The sequence below is a fragment of the Callorhinchus milii genome, unplaced genomic scaffold (genome assembly GCF_018977255.1).
Source record: "Callorhinchus milii isolate IMCB2004 unplaced genomic scaffold, IMCB_Cmil_1.0 Scaffold2, whole genome shotgun sequence".
NCBI lineage: Eukaryota > Metazoa > Chordata > Chondrichthyes > Chimaeriformes > Callorhinchidae > Callorhinchus > Callorhinchus milii.
This window is the reverse complement of record NW_024704743.1, coordinates 85,402,381-85,430,173: the sequence shown is the minus strand read 5'-3', so window position 1 is coordinate 85,430,173 and position 27,793 is coordinate 85,402,381. Positions and strand designations below refer to the sequence as shown.

General features: G+C 37.7%; 1 protein-coding gene across 2 annotated transcripts in view; it reads right to left on the bottom strand.

The window, feature by feature from the left end:
- Positions 1–27,793, bottom strand: part of sept7a (septin 7a) — an 86,367-nt gene that overhangs the window by 45,328 nt on the left and 13,246 nt on the right. For both annotated transcript variants that reach the window (XM_042332494.1, XM_042332495.1), the window contains exon 4: positions 11,575–11,681. In XM_042332494.1, the coding sequence (XP_042188428.1) occupies positions 11,575–11,681 (107 nt within the window). The remainder of the gene's footprint in view (positions 1–11,574; positions 11,682–27,793) is intronic.

Sequence of the window (27,793 nt, the reverse complement as noted above, 5' to 3'; positions counted from 1 at the left end):
GTATGCAAATGGACTTCTTAAACACCTTAGTGGACTCTAATTTAAGCTACTCAAGTATGGGGAAAAAGTCATAATTTCCTCACAATTTTTGAAAAAGACATTTAACAGAAATTGCATGTAAATATAATCTCCTAATTTCACTAGTTTTAGAAGCAGATAAAATCAGTGCACAGGCAACAAAGATTGTGCATAATCTCTCTCCCCCTCCCCCATTTACATTTAGCTGACTGTTTTATTTTGGACAGCCGGGCATCCGACACAAGCGGAAACCCATCACCATGCTTAAGATGCATGGAATTCTCAAAACAGATTATTGGAAAGGAATGCACACTCTTTCCCTGGAGAGACGCATCCTGCTTATCTAATTCCGGAAGGTATTAGGTGGAGGTTGGCAAGAGTCAAGGTTTGGGATCCCAGAGTGTGAATTGAGTTACTGCTGGAGTCTAACCAACTAAAACCAATTAGCTTGCCATTCATAGCACTGCAAAGCAGCTTTCTCACTGCTTGTTCAGCTAGGACCACCCTACCTGTTAGAGCTTTGGGTTGCAGGATTAATATAAATTGAATGGAAGGATTCCATGCCCCCAGTGACTGGCCTGTCCCTCCGAGTCCTGCAGATGAGCCAGCCTGGCTGTGCGGTCATCAGCAATGCCCTCAAGTACTACAGACAACTGAGACCACCACAAGGGCTTGCTCGATTCCGACATTCGGTTGCCAAACACGCCACGGTGGGATCAATGGTTCTACTCTAATTTAGAGTTGGGCCAGGGAATAAGCAGACTATTTGCAAGGTTTGGGATTACAAAATTTAGCCACTAATTTGTAAATAAGAGTATGTAATAAAACTGTGAGACCCTGGGATTCAAATAGAGTGCACATCTTTAGGGTACATCATATTCGAGAATTAAGTTAAAAAGGCACATAAAATTACCACAGGACTTGCTAGTATATAGAAAAACATCAAATTTAGTTTAGGAAAAACTTAATCCTAATATGATATACAATTGCCAATTCAAATGATTCCAGTTTGCAATTTTTTCTCGTGTTCACCCTCGCCCTCCCAAAAATAGAGGGTCATAAATTAACTGACAAGATAGAACAGAAATGGATTGACCACCACAAAGCAGTCTTTCAGAAGTTAATTTCGCAGATCATTTGAGGTTCCAAAACAAAACTTTACAACCCACACCATGAACATCGCTATGCATCATAGTCCTGCATTCATGAGCTCTCTGCACATCATCTGATATGACCAATCTTAAATTATTACAATTCCCGATGATTAATTTACTGGTCTACAGCCATATTTTAGAGACAGTTGTGTTTGCTACAGCCACATAATTGCTTTAGTGCCAAGCAGACACTTAGTAAATACTCTACTTGTATCCTTTATCCACAAATATAAGATATTGGTGGTTTGAAGGTTACATATCAGATTCTAACCTGAATCCCTTGGACTTCTGTTTATTAGTAATTATTAGTTCTGTTTATTAGTTTTCAGTTATACTTATGCACTTATTTCATGTAATCTGCCAGGAAACACCCCAGTCACAATGAAATGCAATGGATTTGCATATTTTACATATTGCCAATTTGGATATGAAAAGTTACATGAAATTACCAATGTAAAGTAACAGCTATAAAGGACACTGTCTGCTCTAGGTGTTATACTGCGCTAGCCTGAGTTGGTCTTGGATTCAACAAAATGCATTTGGCAGCTGTAACTGGAAATTTTGCACCTAATTTATTCTACGTTCCAAATGTGCCTGTGTGCCAATTTGTTTATTTTAGACCACTACAAAGATTTTAAACATTCAGCGATTGGTAGCTGATAGCTCTCAGGCTGGAAACATTGACCTTTTTTGGTTAGCCAGGTGTCTCACACATGTGGAAACCCATCACCAAGCTTAAGAGAATCCAAACCAAGAAGTTCCAAGCTCCCACTTATACGTGGAAATTCCCAAGTATTGAATGGAATGCACACTTGCTGGAGGGACGAACCCTGCTTGCCCAACTCCAGAGAGTATTAAGCCGTAGGTTGGCAAGAGCCAAACTTGTGTGCTCGTTGGAGTCCTCCTGGAGATTAACCAACTAAAACCACAAAACTCGTCATTGAAAAGACAGTCTGGCAAGATTCCCGATGCTTGTCCAGCCAGACCCATCATACCCATTAGGACTTTGGCTTAGAGAATTAACAGAAGCCGATTGGGAAGAATCTTTGCCCCCAATAACTACAAGTCCTACCGATGAGCCAGGCTAACGGGTCTGTCATTAGCAGTGTCTGGAGTACTACAGAGACGGTCAGTGAGGTTTGAATCATTTCCAACATTCATCGAGCAGCACAGCTCAATATGAAATGTGTGAGAGCACTACTGCCCCAGCTCGGACACATGTCTACATACTGAGCAATGGTTCCACAAGCTTGAGAAGCAGCTGCTTACCTCTCAGTATACCAGTCAAGGTAGATTCCAAGCCCTGGATATACATGCATTCATGAACAAGTGACACCTTCCAGCAGCTGCGTCCCAAGCATCGTCTTACACCTTTCAATCTAATTATAATTCTTGCATATGGTATTGTATTTCACATTGGAAAAATGACTCAAAAGGGCTTCATAGCATTGCCTATTTTTGCAGGCAAATACGTCAATTCTGTATTCTCAAAAGATCTACTCTGCTGTCTGCAAAGTTATTTTCAGCACAATTTTTTTCAGTTTGAACAAACTACACTAGTTTTTGGCCCTCTTCTCTACTTCCACCATACTTCTAACTATATATCTAACTCTGGTGGCCAAGCTTTCAGGCACAACTTTTTCCTCTAGCCCTCCGCCTGCCCCCTTCTTCAGGTCATGCCTGAAGACCTTCTTTTTCGACCGTGACTGCAGTCACCTCCCCCTGTCCGGCATTCTGCTCCACCACTGTCAAGCACTCTGGAACACAACCCTTCATGAAGGGCACTATATAAATTGAAGCTGTTGTTGTTACTGTAAAGTGAATTGAATGTATATTTTGTGAGCGAAACAGGGCAGATAATTGAACACAGCAGTGTCCCACAAACGGTCATGGATTTAATGAGCAAATTATTCTTAATACATAAGAAAATTATTTATTGTTTTTGAAAGGATTATTACCCTCGGAAAAGCGATTCGCCAATCGACTAACAAATGGGTTCCAACTTACTACCAGGTAAACAGAGGCGTATGAAATATGGAAGCTTGCCTTAGGTTTAGTGCTGCCGGGAATCGAACCCAGGTCCTCTCACTTGCAAAGGCAAGTGCTCTAACCAATACGCTACAGGACTCCAAATCAGAAGTGCTCAATATACTTTGTATGCAATCATTAAAAAAATATATGCAAGACAACCAGAGATTACCAGTTATTCATACACAAACTAGCTGCATGTCTGTTAATGCAAATCAGCCTCCAATGAGGAAGTGGAGGTAGGGCTACAAAACACTGAAAAAAATTCAGCTGTGCACATTATTCCTCAGGACAGGAATTAGTCACACTGTGTAAGGAAATCTTTGCCTTAGTAACATTGCACACATGAGGAAAAACTTTTGTTCAAATAATGACTCTATACAGTTTAGGATTACTCAGAGAGCGAGCTTGAGCGCGAGAGAGGTAAAGTGGCAAAGAGAGAAGGGCTGGTGCCATGTCGTTTGACAATCGTGTCATAAGGTTTCTGCAACAATATAACTTTTTTTAAGCTTATTTATATTTTGTGCAATTATAGAATCATACAGCACAAAAGGAGGCTACTCGGCCCATCGTTCCAGATCCGAACAACTCGCTGTGTGAAAAAATTTCTCCTCACCTCCCCTCTGTTTCTTTTAACAACCATTTTAAATCGGAGTCCTTGGGTTACCGACCCACCCGCCAGTGGAAATAATTTCTCCATGTTCACCCTTTCAAGTCCTTCTGTTAAGTCTCCTCCTCTCTGCTCCAAGGAGAATAATCCTCGCTTCTCTAGTCTCTCCTCATAACTGAAGTCCCTCATTCCTGGCACCATCCTGGTAAATCTACTCTCCAATGCCTCGATATCCTTTCTAAAGTGTGGAGCCCAGAACTGAACGCAGTACACTAGCTGAGGCCTACCCAGTGTTTTATAAAGGTTCATCATAACTTCCGGACTTCTGTATTCTACGCCCCTATTTATAAAGTCTAGTATCCTGTGTGCCTTTTAACAGCTTTATCTACCTGTTCTGCCACCTTCAAAAATTGACTCCTTCACCCTATTAAGACTGTACTAGCTTATATTGCCTCTCCTCATTCTTCCTCCCAAAATTCATCACTTTGCATTTCTCCACATTAAATTTGGTCTACCACCTGTCTGCCCATTTTACCAGTCTGTCTATTCCTCTTGCAGTCCGCTACTATCCTCCTCACCATTTACTACTCTTCCTAGCTTAGTAGCATCTGCAAACTGGGAAACTGTACTCCCTATACCCAAGTCCAAGGTCATTTATATAGATCAAAAAGAGCAGTGGTTCCAATATCAACCCCTGGGAGACACAACTGCACACTTCTCTCCAGTCAAAAAAACAACCATTCACCACAACTCTGCTTTCTGACTCCCAGCCAGTTCTGTATCAATGCTGCACTATCCCTTTAATACCATGGGCTTCTATTTTGCTTACAAGTCTCTTATGTGGCACTTTATCAAAAGCCTTTTGAAAATCCATATAAACAACATCAACTGCACTACCTTCATCTACCCCCTCCGTTACTTCATCAAAAACTCTTATCAGGTTTGTTAGACACAATTTACCTTTAACAAATCCAAGTCCAATATTTATCATCATTGTTTGCTTATCCATAATGAAGCTGCACATAATTAGTGTGGATAACCTACTCTACTGTAAATCAATCAATGGTAGAACTGATAATTATGGGTTTAGGATTTTCTTCTCCCACTCTTGAATTACAACAATTTGCACTAGTATTGAACCTTCTATACAGGAAAACATCTCAAAGCACTTCACAGTGACTGAATTAGACCTGAGCTGGCTGGAAGGTATGGAGAGGCAGAAGCTGCCTGAAGGCACAGTCAAAGACGTTTTTAAGATAGGTTTTGAAAGTGGAGATGAACAAAGTAGGGTGGCAAGATTCTGGGTGAGAACCTGGAAAGCAAAGGGTAGAGTGGCTGAAGGTTTATCCTTCTAGTCAAAGGTTTTGCAGCAGAGGGAACGTGCCAGGAGTGCAGGACAGTAGGAAACTGCATAAAAATGGAGGGTGAATGGGTTGAGGTTGTGATGTGAAATAAAAGCAAGTAGATTCGGACAGAAAAGCTTAAAAGAGAGAAGGATTGAACTAAGTGCCGGCATTTAATAGTTAGAATTAAGAACATTTGTTTAATGCCTACAATAATCACCTCATGCTATAAAGCTTCTTAGAATAGAACCTGAGAACCCAATTCAGAACATCAACCACAGAAATTATGGCTAAAATTAAATTGGCAGAACAAGCACACATATCTTCAAATTCCTAAACTGATGCATGACAGATTAGTGAAAGTGTTTTCCTGCTTGGAGCATAATGCACATTTCTTTAAATAGAAGTAATTTTACGTACTCACTTATGGAAAAAATCAGGGACAAGGGTTGCCAATGTTTTGTTTGCTTAACGTCCACATCATATTTTCAAAGACTGGTCTACACCACATCTACCACTTCCTATGGATAAAAAATTCCAACTGTATACTTACTGGCAAAATAATGCATAGTTAGTTTTAAAGCAAGTTTTATTTGCACAAACTGATCACACACACCCCACCTCTGACAAATTCTGCTTTCATAAATTATATCTTTCCACTTTTTAAAAAAAAAACTTTACCCTTTACTTTACTTTTACTGTAAGCTCTAAAAAGAGGATCAATTAGTCCTCCAGTTTAATATCAAAGCTATTAACATCAAGTTACATAGATCCATAAAATTCAACCAGCATAAAATAAGATGCATAATAAATGTAATACCAACACCAAGGTCAACAACCACCCTGTTTCCTACAAGACTCTGATAAATCTGTTTTTGTTCACTTGTATTTTCAGAGCCAAGTTTTGCAGGGGTCAATAAAAAGGCTTCCTTTTTAATACTCCAGACACTCTCAGTAGTATGAGCTAGAAGGGAATGCATTCTATTTATCACTGAAAGAATGATTCAGTATATAGAAACAGAACAGAATTCAAATCCTTTTGGAAGTGCATGCAAATGAGTTTACTAACATTGGATTCTTGATTCGGACACGTAGGTTCCTTCGTGACATACTGTAAGCATAAAGCCCCTTCTACAAAGACAAGAGCAAACAACCCTACAGAGACAGCATCTTAATTTCCAGCAAACAGCAACACCAATAGATGGTAAAATATGGCCTATAAACTGACCTAAAGTGACCTGCTGTAAAGTAGAAATCCTCCAGTAATGTATTATTTACTATTTTCTTCAAACAACATAAAATTATGATCACCATTTAAGGATGTTGTTGATTACCTCTACACAAGACACATTGTAAGAAGGTAAAACCAAACTCTAAAAGTGGTAAGCTGCACCTTTAAATATATTTCCATTCACATCGATATGCAGTATCTTTATACAGGGGTGACAATCCTATGAAAACATTTTTAATTCAAGAATCCTAGCATGCATTTTTATGCGGTTTTATTGTTAATGACTCATTTTAACAAAATGTAGGACCCATAAATTCTACAACAAAAGTATAGGCAGCCTTATCCACAGGACATGGAAAGCTGGTGATCCATGCAAGTTTATTTTATTTCATTAAATGATGTCTTCTTAATGGCTCTGATGCTGAAACTCAAATTTACGAGTTGATAGATATGATGGCAATCTTTTGTTGCCAAACAAAATTCTATTTCTATCATTGTGGCCTGGAAGATGCTAGGTTCCTTTTCAAAATTAATTTATTTAACCATTTATTTAACCATGAATGTCTAAAACAAAATCAAAAGAGCTATTTTTTCAGGGAACAAATTTCATATAACAGCTATGTGCTGTCTTAAAACGAGGTTTTGAATCAAATTCGCCAAAAAATACACAGCAATCTCACTTCAGTCAGTTTTGAAGTGCTTTGAGATGTTTTGACGACATGATAGTAAGGATTATTATTATTGATTATAAATTCAAATCTGAAGGGTGGGGGGGGAAGGAAAATAAGAATGGCTGTTGCAAGACTGACATCATGTGAGGAATCAGGATGTATAGCATTAATCTGCCACTAACTCGACAGGAGTCATTTTGGTAGAAAAAGAGAAGGGAGTGTATATTCAACAGAAAGAAGCAAAGGAGCAAATATAATTGGAAGTGCAAAACCAAACAGTTTTGTTCATTTTGTACATAGGGGCATAACGTTCAACCTGCATTTATATAGCACCCTTCATTCGAGCGGTGTCTCGGAGGATTATGTATCAAGGTAAAGCAATAATAACTTTGTAGAAATCGTTGGTCCGGTTGCAACTGAACTGCAGCATTCAATTTTGGGCACTTCATTTCAGAAAAGATGTTAAGGCATTGGAGGGAGTGCACAGGAGACTTATAAGAATACTACAAGGATGAGGGGCTTCAGTTATGAGGGGAGACTGAAGAAGTTGGGTCTATTTTTATTGGAGCAGAGAAGATTGAGAGGGGACCTGATAGAAGTGTACAAAATTATGAGGGGTTTTGACAGGTTAAATAGGGAGAAGCTACTAAGTGAGTAAGCCATTTCCACTAGTAGGGGCATCAGGACTAGGGGGCCATAGTTATAAGATAGTTGCAAGGAGAGCCCAAATTTTTTTCACTCAGAATTGATGGGATGTGTAATGTCCAGCCAAGCAAGATGGTAGAGGCAGAATCTAGTGCGAGTTTCAAGAGGGAAATGGATAGATATGAAGGATAGAGGCTTGGAGGGATATGGAGATAAGGCAGGGCAGTTAGATTAAATCAGCAGCTTCCCCTGTGAACTGGACCGAATGGCCTCCATCTGTACAATATATTTCTACGATTCTATGAAAATAAGATCTCAGTGAAAAACAGGAAATATTAAATATTCAAGAACCCAGATCCATGACAAAACGGGTTTCCATCTCTGACTACATTTAAATGTATCAATTTCTTTCCTTTGGCTTATGCTTTGCAGGATGCCATTAACATTTCTAATGATGAATGGGGGCGATGGGTGGGAGGAGGAAAAATAGCCAAACATTTTTTAACAAATTATATTTAGATCAATTCAGTAATATTTGTGAAAGAAAAGAAAATATTACTCAGTATACAAACAAAGCCCTGCATTCTTCTTCCTAAGAATTTAGGAAGTTTTAGACTAAGTGCAAAGCTTTTCATTTAAATCATGCTCAAATTCTCTTCTAAACAGTTTACAATTAGATATGTTCTGCTTGAATTATTGAAATCCACTATTTATTCAGACTCAACCTCCTTTCCCAGACTAAACAATATAATAACGAATTCTGAATTCAGATTTATTAGTCTCTCACTTGGAACATTGTGTTTTCGGTGATACGCTGAACGCTATTGTTAATGTTTACAAAATTAAATCCGCTAACCTAGCTAGTTTTTATGTACAACTACAGTCATCTGTCTAATAAAACTGTGTACTGCCTAATGCAAGCACAGCTCCAATTGTGATCATAACTGAAGGCAGCTTAGTACTGCAGGCTGGCACAGCCAAGTCCTACTGTCATAGAATCCATTTGTTCCATCAACTGACAAACATGTTTTGTTTTTAGATACACCAGAACCCTTTCTCAGTGAAATTCATAATACTTTGTGGATCAACTGATGAGTATTAACTGACCATTTGACAACATGTCGTTACTTGAACCTAATTTTCGCTGCTCTGCAGATTTCCAAATGCAAAGCAGCAAAAACTTAGGTTCACAATACGTGATGTTGATTAAAATTCATCCAGGACTGTGTATAAGCTAGACAGGAAGCAAACTGCATTCTTCCCCCCAAAATGGTATTTCTGTTCAATTTCCTGTAGCTGAACCGGATTAAAATCACTTTAAAAACTAAATCGAGAGTCAAGTGTACAAAATGAGATTAACTGCTTCAGAATCGCCCACACTCCATTATGCCTCAGGAACTATATAAAGGAACAATGTTGCTTACATTTAAGGAACAAACAGCTCAGACTTCCTTAAAAAAACACACCCATGTTCAAGTTAAACTGCATTCAGTATGTGTGTGCTTTTCAAGGTGAACTGGAACTTACTGTGAATGGCTTGCAAACTCTCAGGCTATGTAAACTGACTATAATGCAATCATTAAGCCAAAATAAAAGTCCTTTCCTAGATTCCTAGAGGTTCACATCAGCCTAAACAAGTAATGAGCATGTTGTAAAGCACACATTGCCTTGCCAAAAAACATAGAAAAGAGGTAGTTGGGACAATGTTAAATTTCCTGGATGAATAACCAGTTTGAAAGTGTTCATCAAAACAGCTCTCACTGGCACCCTCGATAGTTTTGTTAAGGAAAAGAACTGACCTGCAAAGCACAGTATAAACAGTATACAGCCAGGTAACAGCTTGGTAGCATTTGCCTTGGGAGTCAGAACATTGCATGTTCAAGCCCACATCATTACTAAGTTCATAGTCTAGAATCACATCCCAGTGCAAGACTGGAGAGCGCTGCATTCATTGTCAGAGATGTTGTCCTTCAGGTGAGATGCAAAACCAAGGTCCTATCTGCCTCTTCAAGTGGACATTCAAGATCCCATGGTACTATTTGGAAAGACAATGGAGTTTCTCCCAGTGCCCTGGCTAACACTTCCCAGATAAAACTAGTCATTAATTTTATATCGGTTTATGGAACAATAACATGTGCAAAATTAGCTGCTGCAGTAACCTGTAAATAGTAACTATACTTAACAGTAAATATTGTGAAGCACTTTGAAAACAATTTTTTTTTTTGGCTAACCCTGGAACCAATTTTGTGCAAAGCAATGTCCCACATTAGATTTTTAACATTCACCTGAACAGGCAGATGGGATCTCGGTTCAAAGTTTCATTCTAGGAATATTATCTGCCTGTGTTAAGCTAGCTGGATCATTACAATTAGCTTTAGTGTCACAGGGCTGGTGGGTGGGGGGGGGGGAAGAAAGAAAAGAAAAAAAAACAGCTAAGGACCCTAAGCTGTACTGGAAGTGCTGTATGGATGTTAAGCAAGAACAGAAGCAAGCTGGTGATGACCTAGACTGCTTTTTTTAAAAAAAAAAGTTCCATTCCCAGGTTCGCAAATGAATTGACCAAATGGGGACAAGGTTCTGAGGGGTCGTGTGAATCAACAGGAGTCAATGGCTTCAAAAAAGGGTGGACAGAAAAGAATATCAAAATCATTCTCATCTGCTAATATCCCGTTCATAACTACAAGAATTTAATCAAGAGTTCTTTGTTGCTTGGTTTTACTTTCTACTGTTTTTCACCCACCTTAAGTGTTAGAGAGTCCCATGTACACATTTACCCGCTACCATCAAGCCCAAGTTGCCATGTTTCATCTGCTCATACCGATAAAGGCAGGTTGGTAAGTTATTGAACCGGGTTGTGGGAGGGAGAGAATATTTGCAATTCGCAAAATGTTTCACACACATTTTTCTGGTCGCCCGGGGGAAGGGGAGGCGTGAACAACCATTAATAATGGCTACTCAAATTGATTCCCCCACAAAATCCTGTGGTCAATTATTCAGTTAATGTCCTCAGTTAGTTTGGCATAGATCAAGTGACATGGTTGCATCCAAGCAGTCAAACCTTTGGCTTTCTGGCATGTGCGACTTTCACTATATCAACTTTACTGTGGGATTAACCAATAATTCATGGTAAGAGGTCTACCTAGTCTTTATTGATCTCTCTAATGGTTGTCCTTTCTCGATAATCTGCACGTGGCTTCACCATACAAAGATTATGCACATCTGAACTACAATTGGATTGAAAATTCATAGCAGCTTTCTCTCTCTGAAGTATTTGGAACTGCTTCCATACAGACAGGTTACAGGATCAATGGCCATTCTGTGGCGAAAATTCAACAATACAATAAACTTCATCACCTATTCTATAGGTGAAATGTTAACATTCAACTATCTTTATATCAGAACCTAATCTGATAACCGTATAATTTTATAGCATATTGGAAACCCAGACCATTCCGACAACCAGGATTACTATAAAACTATACTTCAAAAGGTTCATCATTATCAAAACCTCTATAATGGCATATTAGTTGCCACCTGCAAGTTTGATTACATTAAATTCAATTACTGTATGTCATTTACAGAAGGTACATTCAAATTTACAGATGGCAACTATCCAGCAAGCTAAACAGAAAAGGATTTCTATACAAATCCGCAGCTTTCATTTACTGAACAACAACCTGGATTTATATAGCGCCCTCCACGCCGGATGGCGTCTCAGAGCGCTTGACTGACCCAATTGTTGCCACAGAAAAAACAATTGCAAAAAAATTAAAAACCCAAATGCAATATTTTTCAATATTTAATCTAATTACAGAAACTGAAACATTTTAAAGATATACTACAATAAGTGTTTTAATAGATTAAACAGACATACCATTACTGTTTTTTTGATCCTATGTGAAGGGCCAGGATATTCTGTTGAGTACAAGTCTGTCAGAAACAACGAGTTGATGAGTGTCGATTTTCCTAATCCTGATTCACCTGAAATATTTAAAAACAATTTAGTTTGATACAATAAATGCAAAATAATTTTCATCACTAGTGGTTTGAAACTTTAGACATACAGATCAGAGGGTAGAATGTACATTTCTTATTTACTCACCTTATCCACCCAAGCAAACACCCACTTCAGTACCTGTATCACATGATCTTTCCATTTATTCCGATTGTGCACATTTCTAATATATTGTGACCATCTTGTTGCACATAAATATATTATATAATTGAATAATAGTCATTTAGAAAAGTGATATCCTCAAATTTTCCTCATTGTTAGTGCGGTTCATTAAATTGACAGAATTATGGATGTGTCTTTTATTTTCAGACTACATACAACAATGCAATCTCTTAGTGAAGGGAAAAGCAACATGAAATGTTGTTGAGTCACATTAAGATTTCTCTGTATCAGTTTGTGCAACTGACTTTTTTCTGTCACTTGTTTCTGTTTCTTCCACTTTCTCTTTTCTTATCAATAAATCTGCCCATCACTAACCCTGTGATCAAAGGGTTCATTTTACTTTTAAAAATTCTGAGGTAAGTTTCTTTTGTTCTGTACATGCACAAAAAATTTTATGAAGACGTCATTGACTTTACTTAGGCAGAACCTTGAGGCAGCTGTTCCCATTCAACAAATAAACTGCAGCAAAGTCTGGAATATGCACCTGAATATCAAGCGACTTGGCTGCCAGCCTTTTTTTCTTGGTTCAATTACCATTTTTTAAGTAGGGGTAATCAAGGGAATAATAGCTTTCAAAGGTCCTGCACATGCACGAAGAACATCATATCAAATTGATTACTTGAGATATCCTGGAGAACATTGGCAAAATAAATTACATACAGCCTGCAATGCATATTTTCAATTGTCCTGGTTTTGCAGGAAAGTTACAGTAATTTTTTGGTAAGCCAGATCTCCAACTTACGCGGAAACCATCACCATGCTCAAATCTCCAAAGCAAACAATTATATACTGTATATGTATGGTTTCAGTTCATCTGGTATCTATTACCTTACCTGGAAAAGTTTAGAGACTAGTTGTCAAAGTCAAGACTTGAGACCCAGAATTTGTACCTGGGGTATGGCTAGAGTTTAACCAGCTAAATCCATGAAGTTTGCCATTTTGAACACTGACTGCCATGCTTTCCACTGCTTGTACAGCTAGGAACTAGGCAACTGTTAGGATTTGGGGTTGATGGGTAACAGAAGCTGAGTGGGAAGAATCCTTGCCCAATTGACTGTTTACCTCTTTGCATATCAACAAAAGTTGACACCAAATCAAGCATATGTTCATGAACCCAAATTCCAGATAACACATTCAAGCCACCGTTGCCCCAAATTTATTTATCAGCCATTTGATGGACATCTGATTCCAGCGTGGACCCATACATGCTGTATATATTTGTGTAAAAGGCAGCCAACTTAAAAGTTCTCTTGAGGTCCAAGTAAATGCTTTGTACCAAGCTCACTCAGCACCAACTTCAGTACATGCCACTCAAACGTTGAACGATCATATTTAATTATGGCCCAAACATAAAAGCATGTACACAAATAAACCTAGGCTTCATGCAGATTAACATGCTGCTTAATATTTCCATGTTGTGGTGGGGCAAGAAGGGACACACACATATAAGGGATATTATTTAGTCTACATTTTCAGACGTTTTCTGTGTGGTTCTTTCTGGTGGGAGCAGTCACTTTTCTGATGTGAAAATACTTAGCTCTGTAACCAAAATAATACCATCAAGACGATTCTGGGTAGAATATCCTGAATACCAAGGTCACTACTACAGACCACTAACAAAAAGGAAACTAGTTTTGAAATACTTCTGTGTGTGTGAGGAAGTGCAGGTGCCGTGGAAGTGATGGAAGTGTGCAGCCAAAAAACAAAACGCAGCATACTTTAAAAATTACTCAATAGGTAGCTGAGGTAATCTTCTGGAGGCATATCCTTATCTGCACAAAAGCCTAAATAAAATGGACACATAAGTTTAGAGTTTCTGTAACCCACTGGTTGGGAATTTCTGTAAACTAATGGGAGATTCAATTTTCATTCAGAAATAGATTTTTAAATTCCAGACATAACTGGAACAAGTTAGTTTTATTAGTGCTAATATTCACTAGTTGGCCAAACACATCTTTAAAGCAAACCTCATTTGAAAGGCATGCAAGAGGCAAATAAATATTCAAAGCAGTATTTCGGCAAAAGCTACTGGTTGCAATCCACAGATTCTTTTCGTTTTACAATTCCCAAAACCCCTGGGGCTAACAGCTAATACTTGCAAGGGACAATACTAAGACAAATCCAATAAACATGGTGGTCTGAATTTCCACCCACTGAAAAGTCAACCAATTTGACAGCTGAACATCATCTCATCATAGTTCCACTGTAAAAGATAGCTATGTATGCTTAAGGGGATTCTCCAGGGAATTGTTGCAGCTTTCAAACTTCTAGACCTAACAATCATCAAGCATAAAAAACGCATTGCTTAGCTGGTTCCAATTTCCTGTCCTATCCTCCTCGACTTCAACAAAGCTGACATTTTAGTGCTTTCAGTGCACTGTCGATTTGAGATGCCAAATGGCAATATACCATCCGATTCCAACTACTTTCTCCACACCCACTTTGTGTTCACTGAATAAACGTAAGTGCTCAAGCAATTAGTTACATTTTTGTATCATAGAACTTTTAGCAACTTGCTTGTATACTTGGTTTGAATATTTCACTTAAGATGTAGGTACAGAATGTAGTATTTGCTTAAGACATGCAAAAATGGACAGCTTTTAATTAATCCTGCTCCTGTAGTTTGAGCCCTCTCTCCCCTTTTTCCAGCCCCGCCTGAAAACCTTCCTCTTCAACTGTGCTACAGGCACATTACAAGCACTTAATCCAAAATTGTTTCACATTCAAATTCACATTCAATCCCAACTGGTGGCTACTTGAACTTTTGCAACGACACAATACATATAATGTGACTGTTCTACCAACGCTTAATCACTTTAGGGGAATTACATTGGTGTGTGTTTAAATTTGAATGCACCAACCTAACAAATTCAAAGCACAAATAGCAGTCAACAGAACTCCCAAATAAATTCAACATAGAAATGAAAAGTACTTTAGAAAAGCAGCATTTTTTGTAAAATGTTGAATTGATCATTCATTTACTACCTTGTACAATTTTCCCCCTGTAATTGTGTTTGAAATGTTCCATAAATCTTAAAGTGCAAATGTTCAGCAAGAAATTTAAAAATGCAATTAAGCAGCAACAGAGATACTCGTTAAAGTGTCTATTGATTTCAACTCCTCCGTAATATTAAAAACATGCATTTTATTAATAAATGATGCACTCGTATTTACATAATACAGTGCTACCAGCAAATTCCTACAGATGCAATTAAACTCAACATAGTAAATTCCAACAATAATAAACACGGTTTTGAAGGCAGAGGCTTTTTTAAAAAAAAAGGGGCATTTGATTAAAAAAAGATTCAGCAGTAAGTGATGCATCAGTAGCATTTTTTCAGCTGATTTAAATAGTTGAGAGTTAAAGTATTAATGACTGGGTATAAATATGAACACCCTGAAGCAATAGACTAAAATTTTAAGAATGTTATTTGGCTGTGAATTATGTGTCCCATCTTCAGGAAGTCATTGATCAGTTATACATTACAACTCCACGTGAAAATGGATCTAAGCCACTCAAAATGCAGAACTACAAAAAAAATTCTCCAAGAAGCAATACTTCTTATCAAAAAGTATATTTACATTAATGCATTTACAAACATTTTATTCAATAGAAGAATCTAGGGTTTTCATAATCGAAAGATCACTCCAGAGTTATTCGATAAGAACTGCAGTGAGAAACAGCACCTATGCAAACTTGTTCACAAAATTGTCACTGCGAGGAGCTTTTCCAAACCAAACCTCCCAGCAACATCCGGAACTTCACCAAAGCAATGAGCCTAGACCCAAGCCTCTCCCCACCCTACCTCTGAAATAGCCAAAAAAACTCCCAAATGCACAATTTTTATTAAAATGTTACTATGATGCTTCGAGTGGCAAGTATAAAAATATTGTCAACGATTTCCATTTTATTTCCACTAGTTCTACAATCAGTTATCCAGTAAAACCCAGTCATGAGAAGCTTATTATAATGCGGATTTGCGATTTGATTTGGATATTTATTTAGCCAGATACTCAGATATTTAAGAGATACTCAGGTTTTCACTCATTGCTTTTGGCGAAGTTTCAGGTGTTGCTGGGAGTTGAGACGAAGAGAAATGCCATGCAGTAACATTTGTCAATGTCTGGAACTGAACATCATGCAATTACAGGTGTAAGGGCGATTGCAGGAGTGTAATTAGCTGTTACCTGGCCATCCACCCTTCAAAAGCCAGTCAGTGCACAGGAAATTGCCAACTTCCAGGCCATCACGTCACTGACTTCATTTGCTGCAGGCTGCAATTATGTGACATCAACGTAATGCTCTGGAAATCTCCCATTTTGGCTTCTCGCTCGCCGGCCAACTTTCTGAGAGGTGAATGTGGAAGCGACTATGGACTGTTACAGTACCTGTTGGAATTTTATGGACCAAGTACTGCATTCTAACAGGAATTCACTGTAATACCACTATAGGTAATTTCAGGAGTTTGTAAAAAGGAACATTGAATCACAGATGCAATTTAAAATGGATGGGGACACATTTAATGCATTCTTTCCATTTTTATAGTGCCGTATCAAGTTGAAATATCTTCAAGTGCAGCAAGTTTTCATTCATGAATTTCGTCACATTGAAAGAAAATAGTTTATGTAATACACTTTGTCTGGAAAACATCAGAAAAATGTTGATAGGTAAGTCAAATGAGATGCTTTATTTATTGGTGTTTATAGTAAACAAACTATTCGTCCTGGAGGCATCAAAATTCTTGTTCCTCATTTTTGAACTGGTCTGGTTCCAGTGTGTGAATATTAACAATGGTGCAAAAATGTCAGGTTTAATTGGAGCAGTTAGATGGAATGTGAAGCTGAAGTGAATGAGGTGCACTTCTGTATTTAACGAAAAAAAGTTGAAATATTTTTAAACAGTAATGTGAAAACTGTTCAATGTCCTTTTGTGAACAATTTCATTTGTTGTTGTTTTCTCAGTATTTCTGCTACTGTTGGTGAAGCTAACTGATTTGTACTCCTGGCTAGCTGAGTATGTGTGAAGCAGAGTTAAAATGCTAGTTATCTTCCTCCATTTGTAAACCCTTATCCTATTTGGGAGACTTTTACAACGAGTACACAAATTAAGCTTTTTAGAATTGCAATAAACTTTTAAATATCGTAACCTAAAAGGGAACACAAGCAAGAGGCTTGAGGTTGAGTCTTTTTAAGATGAAAACTATTCCTTCTCCATTGTAAAATGTAATCCCACTGTTACATTTCAAGGGCATCTCCAGAAGCCAACTCTAAAGCCAACTCCTGATGTAAAGGTTTTCCTGGTGCTGCTTGCATTGAAACCCAATTATCTTTTGCATACAAGAGATCTAACTCGATAAATGAAAATTCCAACTGCTGAATTAGCCAATCTGATAATGTTCTGAGTATGTGCAGATCGCTCGACATCACTGCACAATGCTATCAAACATTTGCGCCTGTGGAAAGTCAACGAGAACTTTATTTTGTGATCTCTGCTATGCAAGCAACAGTACTAAAATCACAAGGTGGACTAGGAGCAAATGTGGTCTTAAATTCAAGCACATCTCTAAATCTCCATATTCATTATTTGGGTACAGGCAATAAATACACTTCTAAAGCCATATGTTAAGTTTAACACAACCGTCATATTTAAGCCAGCACGGTCCAACTGGCAGCCACACTTTTGGTCATTTAGTCCCCTCCCCATCCCACCTCCCACCCCAGCTCAGGTGCCCAGCCAACACTGTCAAGATGTCCTTCCAACATGAAAAAGGTGCTGTGTAAATGCTATGTCCTGGAAGGAAAACAAAAGATTGCTTATGCGGCCTGTGGACTTTTCTCAAATGGGGAAACTGGCCGTCGGCAGCCAAAAGCTTGGACAACCCTGACTTGACTTAAGATGCTCCCACGTATGCAAATTGTCAAAAGCTCCCTCAAGAAATCTGGAAGCAATATAAAAGTGGCAGAGGTTCAGATTGCAACACAGTCACCAGTTTTGCGTCACATTTTGTCTCTTAATCCCCAATATTAGCATTATTAAAAAACAAAAAAAGCCGCAGCATTAAAGAACAAAAGCTCGGCATAATTAAATTGGTGTACTTCAAAGTAATAAATACTGAATGCCAGATATGAGATCACAGCTAAATATCCTATCAACTAGAGTACAAACAAAAAATTACTTTGTGGTTATCTGTCACACAATGCTACAAAGACTCACATATTCGACAGAAAGAATATTATGAGGAAGAACTCACACCAACTTTAGTTACACGTGCATTAACAGATTTCAAACAGGCTGAATAAAAAAATATCAGCTTCACCTCTGGGATACCATTTGAAAAGCTTAAACTTCCAGCATTGAATTGGTATTTGTTAAAACCATCAAGCTTTGAATAATTTCTTCAGAGTTTGTGATCTTAGACTTTGCCAATAAAAAATGATGCCAGACTCGGTCTTGGCTCTTTGTCACCTTGCAACTGGAATTAATTACTTAGTTTGTTTCTGCATTGACTGGCTTTAACTAATAGAACTTTAGATGGGGGCTTACCTATATGGATTTTTTTTAATCCAATCATTTACTACAGTTATAATGTTGTGCTTCGGATCCATAAAATGCAACTGCACGTTTTAGCAGTTAGTGGGTTAATGCAGCCAATTAGCACATCCAGCAGTTGCTGGGATACCACGAACTTCAAAGACTTCTATGCCTACATGTCAGGCGCAGGAATCGGGCTAGTCAGTGCCGGAAGTGCACCAGCACTTTTGCATGCAGCATGTCCGCAGCGTCTCTGTATTATATCCAAACCCACAAGATACAGATCGTGCTGAACCATTAGAAAAGGTTTGGCAGAGAACAAACTTAGTGCTTCCCCACAGAAAAAAGCCAATAGACATCATGCAGACAACCAGCGGGATATAAAACAGTATCACCAAGGCCTGGGAATAGGTCCCCTGCCTGCTCTCTTAGGCCAAAGTTTGGTATGTGCTTGAAGAATTGGTGGGAGGAGGGAGAGAGAGAGGATGAAAATGGATTAAGAGTTGTCAATGTCAACTCCTGATCCGTTTTTAACAGCAAACAGATGAGAAGATCCCATTTTCCCATTTAATTTACTGTCCAAAAGCAAATAAATGCACAATTGAAATTGGTCTACAACTCCAAAGATTGTAATCTCTTCTATGTTTAGCTACAGACCTGGGTCACATATTTGTACAGTGACGTAAAGCTCACAAGAGCAAGCAAAGTTACAAAAATGCGATCAAAGCATCATTAAAATCTAAGAGAAAGTTGGAAACATTCACAGATAAATAAATAGCTTTCTCAATAGAAATAGCAATTTAGTATCTTGTTCGCATTTAGACTGTCCTGAATATGCTTTCACTAATCTGCGTCAGAGGGGAAGTTTCTTAGCAGTACAGGCCATTAATACTCAAAACTATACTAAGTAATGCAAAAGGCAAAGAGTTTTATCACACCAAAGTTTCCATGTGGAGTGACCAGTAATGCCCTCTCATTTCCTTCCTTCAAGCTCAATATTTGAAAAGGTTATAATTTGGGAAATGTGATCATAAGTTCTAAAAATGTGTAATATGAATGTACGCACTCACACATAGTCAACTATCCCCTAAGCATGCTGGAGGTTTCCTGAAGCAACTCACAGTTGTGCACACCTCATTCTTCAAGCAGCAAGAGACTGCTCCAATTTAAATGCTCGTTATTACTGCCAGCTGAGAAGGAAAAATAAAGGAGCAAGTACAAATTTGGCCAACACCCATTGGATACAGTACAAGTACATTTGCAAAGGTCTCAATGGAATGCAACATGTAGGAATATCTTTGAAGTGACAACTCACAACTTTCAGTGAAAACATATAGCACAGTATTAATTGGTGAATTAGACATGTGAGCTGCAAACTGTTGATTTAAATGATTTATACAGTGACTTTATGAAACCTGCATAAGAACCAACTGAGTACAGGATAAGGAGCACTGGCAGCAAGAAATTATTGTATTAGTTCTATTCCAATAGAAAAATTAGCCAATGACTGAAGCTCAATTACCATTGTAATAGACATCTATAAATTACTAGTAGAAGACATTCTCTAAAACTATTAATTTCTAAGTTTCCATAAATGCTTTCAAAAGCTATTCTAACTCTAGAACTGAGTGAAGGTGGTGCAGAATATCATCACCTCTGGGACCAAAAACACTAGATGATCTCAATTTGAATCTCTCGCTCAGGCATTTGTCTCCCGTCAATTAATATAGTCACTTTGTTTAAACTACAGGACAGTTGTCAGCCAGCAGATTCATTTCACAAACTCACCAGTTTTCAATTGTTAAAACTGCATATTGGCCACCACTGTTGCAAGCCAGAAAAACTATAAAAATTACTGCCTGGGAGAGAAATAAGAGCTACAGGATGAAGACAACAGCCAACTTTCAGAACACAAAGGATTTGACAGCGGAGTCTTTGCTGCTGGTTTATGCCATAGGCCGTTGAATGTTTCTGGCTCTCAGACCAAAGGCTGAAAGATACATGGCAATTTGGATGTTAGGCAATCTAGTTAACAAAATGGGCCATTTGTCTGAATTTTGGAATGTATCCAACATCCATTTTTTTTTAATACTGTGTTTGGTCAATCTTACTCCAATTCTTTGTTGGCATGAATCCACAGTTTGCCTGTAATTCAGCACTAAATTGGCTATTCACAGGTCTGGCTTGTGTGGAAATAAAAAAATTATACTGTTATCTTAGGAGAATATATCCTACATTTGACTTGTGTTTTGTGCAAGCAGATACAGAATGTTTTGTTCTCCAAAAGTCAGAATTGGCTTCTACTTTTAAATACAAACACAGGCTGCATGTAACATTGAGTGATCTCCTCAGCATTCAATTACAGCACATTAAAAAGGAAAGTACGAGCCTATTAGCTACACAACTACTACTCATTTGAGAAACAAGAGCACCAAATTTGAGCAATGAAGGCTGTAAAACTTAATGTAAATACCTTGAACTTTACACTTTAGTTTACACTAGATGTATTACACCACCAACCCTGAGATCAAATCCTGAAGCAGAAATGCTTTGAAGGCTCCAGTATTTCAAAGATGTATGAAGTATACATAAACAGGAATTAAGGACAAGATTTCAGGGATGGAGTTTGTTGACACATGCTCTATATGAAACCACTCCATTGAAAATGGATATTAACTGAAGTCTTGAATTCCAAATAATTATTTAAGTTGCCTCTCAACTATACACAATATACAGCCACAGCTTTAAAATAATTATAGGCCTCCTCCCCCAAACACGATGCAGCATCTTCCAGGCTTTGTCTAAGATAGAAATTAAAAACTTTGCGTGAAATCACATTCTGTGAGACGTACAAGTAACTGAGGGATTACAAATTTCCTTGGAAATAATTTTTAAAAGTTGCATGTAGCTAATTTATACATGGTTATACAACTTACAAAATCAGAAAAAATCACAAGTTTACAAATAACAAATAGTATGAAAGGACCATGCAGCTTAAATAATATTAAAGAGGACTTTTTTTTCAATAAAACCCCATAATAAGGCACTTCATTTTGTTGCAGGTTAAGTTATCAGATCAGGAAGCAACTTCGGCTTGAAAACCCAGAAGTAAGCCATTTTGGTGTATTTTGCCATGAAGCCCTGAAGCTCGTGGAAATGTGCTTCACAAATTACTACTATATTTACAACATCTTATCTCACACCCTTCACATAGGTTAACATCTGGGCACAATGGCAAAGGTGAATTGGGAGGTGACTAAGCGTGGTCAAAAATCATCTCCAGCCTCTGCCACTCACTTGTGCCATTTATACAAGCTACATTAAATGCAACGTTTATTGTATTATTCCAGGACACTCAGAAACATTCACCTATATATTCCAAATACTTAGAATAAAGGCTTTCCTAATTCCAGATTTTCTGTCCTGAGCTAACTCCACTGTTTGCATCCGCTGCAAGAAACAGATATGCTGGATTTGGATAAGAAAACTGAAAACTTCTCTTAACTTCCAAGTATTTCTGCACAATTACAGTCTGTAAAGCAGGTCCAAAATAAGAGAAAAATTTTGCAAGTTTTTAAAACTTTTGAGTGAGCTCTTTTTCATTTTGAGATAAGTAGAGGAAGCTCTAATAAACCGTCTCAACTGAGTGATGCATTCACCAAGGCGATTTCCTTTAAAGGAAATTTCAGTTATGAAAACCACAACGGTCATTTACTGAAATCTTACTGAACTCGTGGCCTGGTGCAGCTTTAACCATTCAACTGTCCTAAAAAGTCAACTGTGTGTCTGAAATGTACGCAAATCCGTCATCGTGCTTAAGACTCATCAAAACAGACAAGAATTCCACCTATACAACACCTATTGCAGGGAATTTTTTGTACATCTGGAATGGCATATGCAATCTTTCTTTGGAGGGATGCATCCTGCTTATCTAATTCCGAAGTGTTAGATGCAGGTTGACAAAAGCCAAGGCTTGGAGAACCCAGAATGTACAATGGGATACTACTGGAGTTTACCCAGCTAAAACTATAAGAGGTAGGGACATAACCATCAAAAAAACACCATTCTGTTTATTCCACTCAAGAGCACCATCTGCATGTTGTTTACTTTTCCCGAACATAAAATGAAGGCAGCCTCAATACAATCAAGTTTTCTTGAAATTTGTTTATTTTTACAAGTTCATTTAATATATCCATTCAAAGTTTATCAGATTAACTGTTTAGTCACTTAATCAGAAATCTTAGACTAAGGGGGTACCATTCAAGAAAGCATTATTTATTAATAGTTATAGAAACATAGGAATAGAAGTAGCCAATCAGCCATTCAAGCCTGCTCCACTAGTTACGTAGAGATCATGGCTCATCTGTAACTCATAACCAGAGCCAATAGAAAATATTTGCCAAAAATGAGGGGAAATTTGATAAATTTTGAGGTACATTTTATTGCCAACCTAACCTTCACTTTAATGATAAAAGACTAAACATGAAGAAATAGCACATATCAGATTGTTGCAAAAAATATATATGTAATGCTTTCTTTAACAAAAACTGAGTGGCCCTGGGGAGGGCTCTGCGGAAAAATAGGTGCCTCACCTTTCTATTGGCCCAGCTCATGACCATTTTCTCCACATTGTTGTTAGCCTAGTATTTATCTATTTCCCTCAAACATTTCTACCAACTCTACATCAGCAGGCCTTTGAAGAAGTGAATCCCACAATCCTACAACTCTTGAGTTAATAGTCTTATGATTTCACTTAGGGGTCTAGCTCTAATTTTGGATTATGCCCTCGTGTTCTGGATTTTGCAACCATAAGAAAGTCTCTTCTTATTCACCGTCAATTCTATTGCATACAATATACAGCACAGAAACAGACCATTCTCCAATACTATGTATTACACTGTATACTTATGAGCCTGCACTCCTCCTATTCCCCTCCAACTCATGCCTCTCTCCTCCCCCGCTTGTGTCCGTTTTCCTCCTTTCATCTCCCTCATGCCCCCTTCCTTATCAGATCAGGTTGAATATGTATGCAAGCCTCCTTTTTGCTGTTTTACTGTTTAGCACAATTCCTCGCCCATTTTTTTCCCAGACCATTAATATCCAACAGATGAAGGAAGTGCTGGATGGAATGTTTGTTCCTTAGCCAGCAGACTCACACAACCATCCATATGGCAACTCCCCTCCAATTTCCTCCCACATCCCTCCCCCTCAAAGCAGGGAAGGATCTGGACTTTTCTCGGTATCCTGTGTGAGAGATCCAGAATTCTGAATTGGAAATGGAAAGTACTCCATAAGTCAAGCCTGACAGGTCAGCGTTTTGTCTACTTAAAAACGTCAGTATGAAAATATCAAAACTAAAATCCTATGATATTTAAAGGCATATAATTTCTGTTTTGTTACTTAAGAAACATTGGATCATATGTTTATATACAATATAAATTATTTGCTAGGAAACAGTTTCTAATCTGAATGTCATAATCAGTGAACAAAAACGTCGTACAGTTTCTTTTTGACCAATATGCTGCTTTATAAGATACTCAACTGTTTGTGCCAGACCATGTGGCCAGCATCCAACTACTAGTGTAGTTTTGGATTGGGAGATCATGGAGCTGCTGACAACTGGCTATTAGACCCAATTGGCATCTCAAGGAATCTTGGTGAAAGTCCACCTCCTGGAAAATATTCCACTGACGACGAAAATTACATCCTTGCAGCTTATCTATTGCCAATTTACTCTTTGCCAGTATAGTAATGAACAAATAATAATAATCCTTGCATTTGATATAGCACTTTTCACGTCTTATAGACATCTCAAAGCGCTTCACAGAATATACTGTTAAGTGAATTGACTGTATATTTGTGGGCAAAATGGAGCAGCCAATTGCGCACAGCAGTGTCCCACAAACAGTTGTGGATTGAGTGACCAAATCTTTTTTTTAAATAAACATGAGCATTGGTAGTTAATTCAGCAACCAGAGTGTTGCCTTTGCCAGCACAGAACAGATAAAGTGAAGAATGGCTAAAGCAAGTGGTTTAACTAGGAATCCCAATTCATTTTGTATTGGTCAGTCAGGTACAACTGCAGAAACCCATCACCTTGCTTAAGAATATCCAAACCAAACAAGAGTTATGTGCATCCCACCTACACATGGAAATCATCATGAATTGGAATGATACGGTCTCACAGGAGGGCCGCACCCCAATGACCTAAATCCAGAGAGTATGTTGGCAAGAGCCAAGGCTTGGGGACACCAGATTGTGAGTTGGCGAACTCCTGGAGTTCAAACAGCTAAAACCACATAGCTTGCCATTGAAAAGCATTGTTTGGCAAATCTTAATTTAGTAAGATTAAATTAATCAATCTTAAATTTTAATTAATCCTAAAAGATTGGACTTTTAAATATATACCATAAGCCACCTCGCAGCAGCTGGTTTGTAGCCATCATTTAACAGGAATTACCCCAGCTTTGTTTTTCCTCCACTTAAATTGTCTAACATCTCAAGTGTGATTTCTGAAAAATGAAAGCAGGAAGCTTTCCCACCCAAAGAACACGATCCAGTGCCAAAAGAAACATTTTATGATAATTGAGAAAGAAATACTTTACTTACAACTGTTCTCTTAAAGATTAAATTAAAAGTTCAGCAACAAATTCTATGTTGAATTGGCATGATGCAAAGTTAGGCTAACCTCGCTTCAAACTGTGCATTCAGAACAGCACAGAAATCTGGAATTTAACATTGGCACCAAGAAATATGAAGTACACAGTCGCTACAATTTGCAGTAAAACTTGTGAAGCATTTTGAGATGCCCACCCAATGTGAAAGGGATAATATCAAATTAGTATTAGAATTAGAACAGTCAAGTTTGGTGCACTGAAAACAAAACCAGAGTAGGGTTTCCTATCCCCTGAAAAGAGTACTTTAACCGCAACACTGCAGAAAAAATAGTCCAAAGGCCTAGAATTAAAGTAGTCAAATCTCAACTCCCAACAAGCTGCCTTACAGGGATTCCAATCATTCTCGTTTGTTACAATTGGCTAACTATCAGTTATATCATTTGAACCACAAACAGTTGTAGAGATATCTGCAGCCAGACCAAGTCACCCTGCTGACCTAAGAATTAATGTCCACTGATCTCCCAAGACAATATGCACCTTGAGCATTTTATTTGCCTCCTGTAAGATTTAAAAAATCAAGTGCATCATCTTGTCTGAACAACAACTTGCATTTTTTACTTTTCAGGGGACAAATGCAAGTTGTTGTTTACCCTCAAGCAAGGTGGCGTCACAGAGTGCTTAAACATCCAAGTGTATCTTATAATTATTATTATAACAATAATTATTGCATTTGATATAGCGCCTTATTACGTCTTCGAGAAGTCTCAAACGATTTTCACAGAATATACTGTAAAGTGGATTGATTGTGCATTTTGTAGGCGAAACGATATGAGTGTAGTGACAACAGCTAATCTCGACCAACAGTCTTACAAACAGTAGAGATGAATAACCAATTCATTAAATCAACCTCCATCGCTTCAATAGCTTTCAAATGAAGAGCTTTCAAATCCCCATTATTCCTTCTATTTGCACCCCATATTATTCTGCCTTCAGTTTCATTCATAACTTAAAATCCTTCCCTAATATATAACTGTGCTTTATAGTCAAGAACCTATCAAATATAAACAGGGAAAATAATTGAATTTATACCGTCTATTTCAAACTGCCAGAAGTCCAATCATGACGATCTAGTTTATTAGCTGACGATACAACAACTTGCATTTATGTAGTACCATCCACACAGGGTAGGGTCCCGGGGCGCTTGATACAGAGAGTATAGAACATGAGACTAATGATTAAATCATTACCTTAGGATATTTTTGAATCAGACAATTATTTCTGAAATGTATAAACATGAAAAGTTTATAAAATCCAAACAACCTTAGCCACGCTTTGATCTGTTAGCTGTAGATATAGCTTTTAACATTAAAGGTTAGATTGGCTATTGTGCACGTTGTTGAATGGTAGCTACACGTTTAGCTCAGCTGGTACAAATCTTGCCTTGGATGAGATATTAAACTGAGATACCATCTGTCTGTTGAGGTGGACATCATCGTTCCCATGCACTATTCAAAAAGAGGAGTTTTCTTCTGGTGGCCTGGCCAACAATCCCCCAGATACAATTTGTCATTCACTCCATGGCCTTCACTTACAATACACACAATATACTGTAGTAAATCCTGTGAAGCGCTTTGAGACATCCTCCTGACGTAAAAGGCGTTATATCAAATGCAAGGATTATTATTATTGTAAGTTGATCACATTTTCACAACTTCGTGTATTATATACTGGGCTGCCTAATAAAAGTGTACATATTGGAGCAAATCTTTAAATGTTATTAATGGCTTTTTAAAAATACAAATGAGTAATATTTTCCTGGCATCAGTGCTTGCTTGATATGTAATGTAAGTTACAAAGAGAAATACTAATTCAATCACAATAGTTTTGTATCCAGTTATGCAAGTCACTAAACAGCTAATATTTAACATTACGCCAAACATAAAGATATAGATCCAGTAGGTTTATATCTATTTTTAGAAGGAAATCATTACTGTATGTGAAAACTGAAGCAGATCAATCTGAAGGTCAATGCTGGAAATCAAATCCTTCAACTTGATCTGCCTCTCCCAAACTCCGCAATAGAAATATCACACAATAGGTCATTATAATAATGCTGGATCAGTTTCAGCCTCTTAATTTTTTTTCAGGTTCTTTACAGTTGTTCAATGTCAGCATTGCTCCAACAGCACTCCTGCTAACACAATGATGGGAGCTTTCATTTGCTGCCCAAATGCGTGTTAAGTATCCATCTATATTTAATCAATTAAGATGTTGTATATGCAAGTAGATCATCACACACTACATAATTTCATGATTTACATAAGCTTTGCCATGATTTAGGAAATCATTCAAACCCTAATTAAGTCAGTCTTATAATTACTACCAAGTAGTTTATTATACTGCATTGATGTAAACATTGATTGCTTCTTTGCAGTGAATTCCTAAATTGAACACCAACCACAAACATATACACCAATAACAGTAGCCATTTAAACATTTTAAGAATTGTAACAATTTTAATATTTGGGTTAGAACAGATACATTTGAAATTGTTGCTTAATAATTTTCTAGAATACATTTATATCAATTATTGTCAAGTAGCCAACCATTGAACCCATTTTGCACACAGCAATGAATGATCAATTTATTGTTACCCTGAGAGCAATTCCTGTTTTCAAATAGTGTCAAGAGACCTTTAATGCCCACCTCAACAGGTGGACAGAACCTCGGTTTAACTACTCATCAGAGAATAGTACCCACATCAATG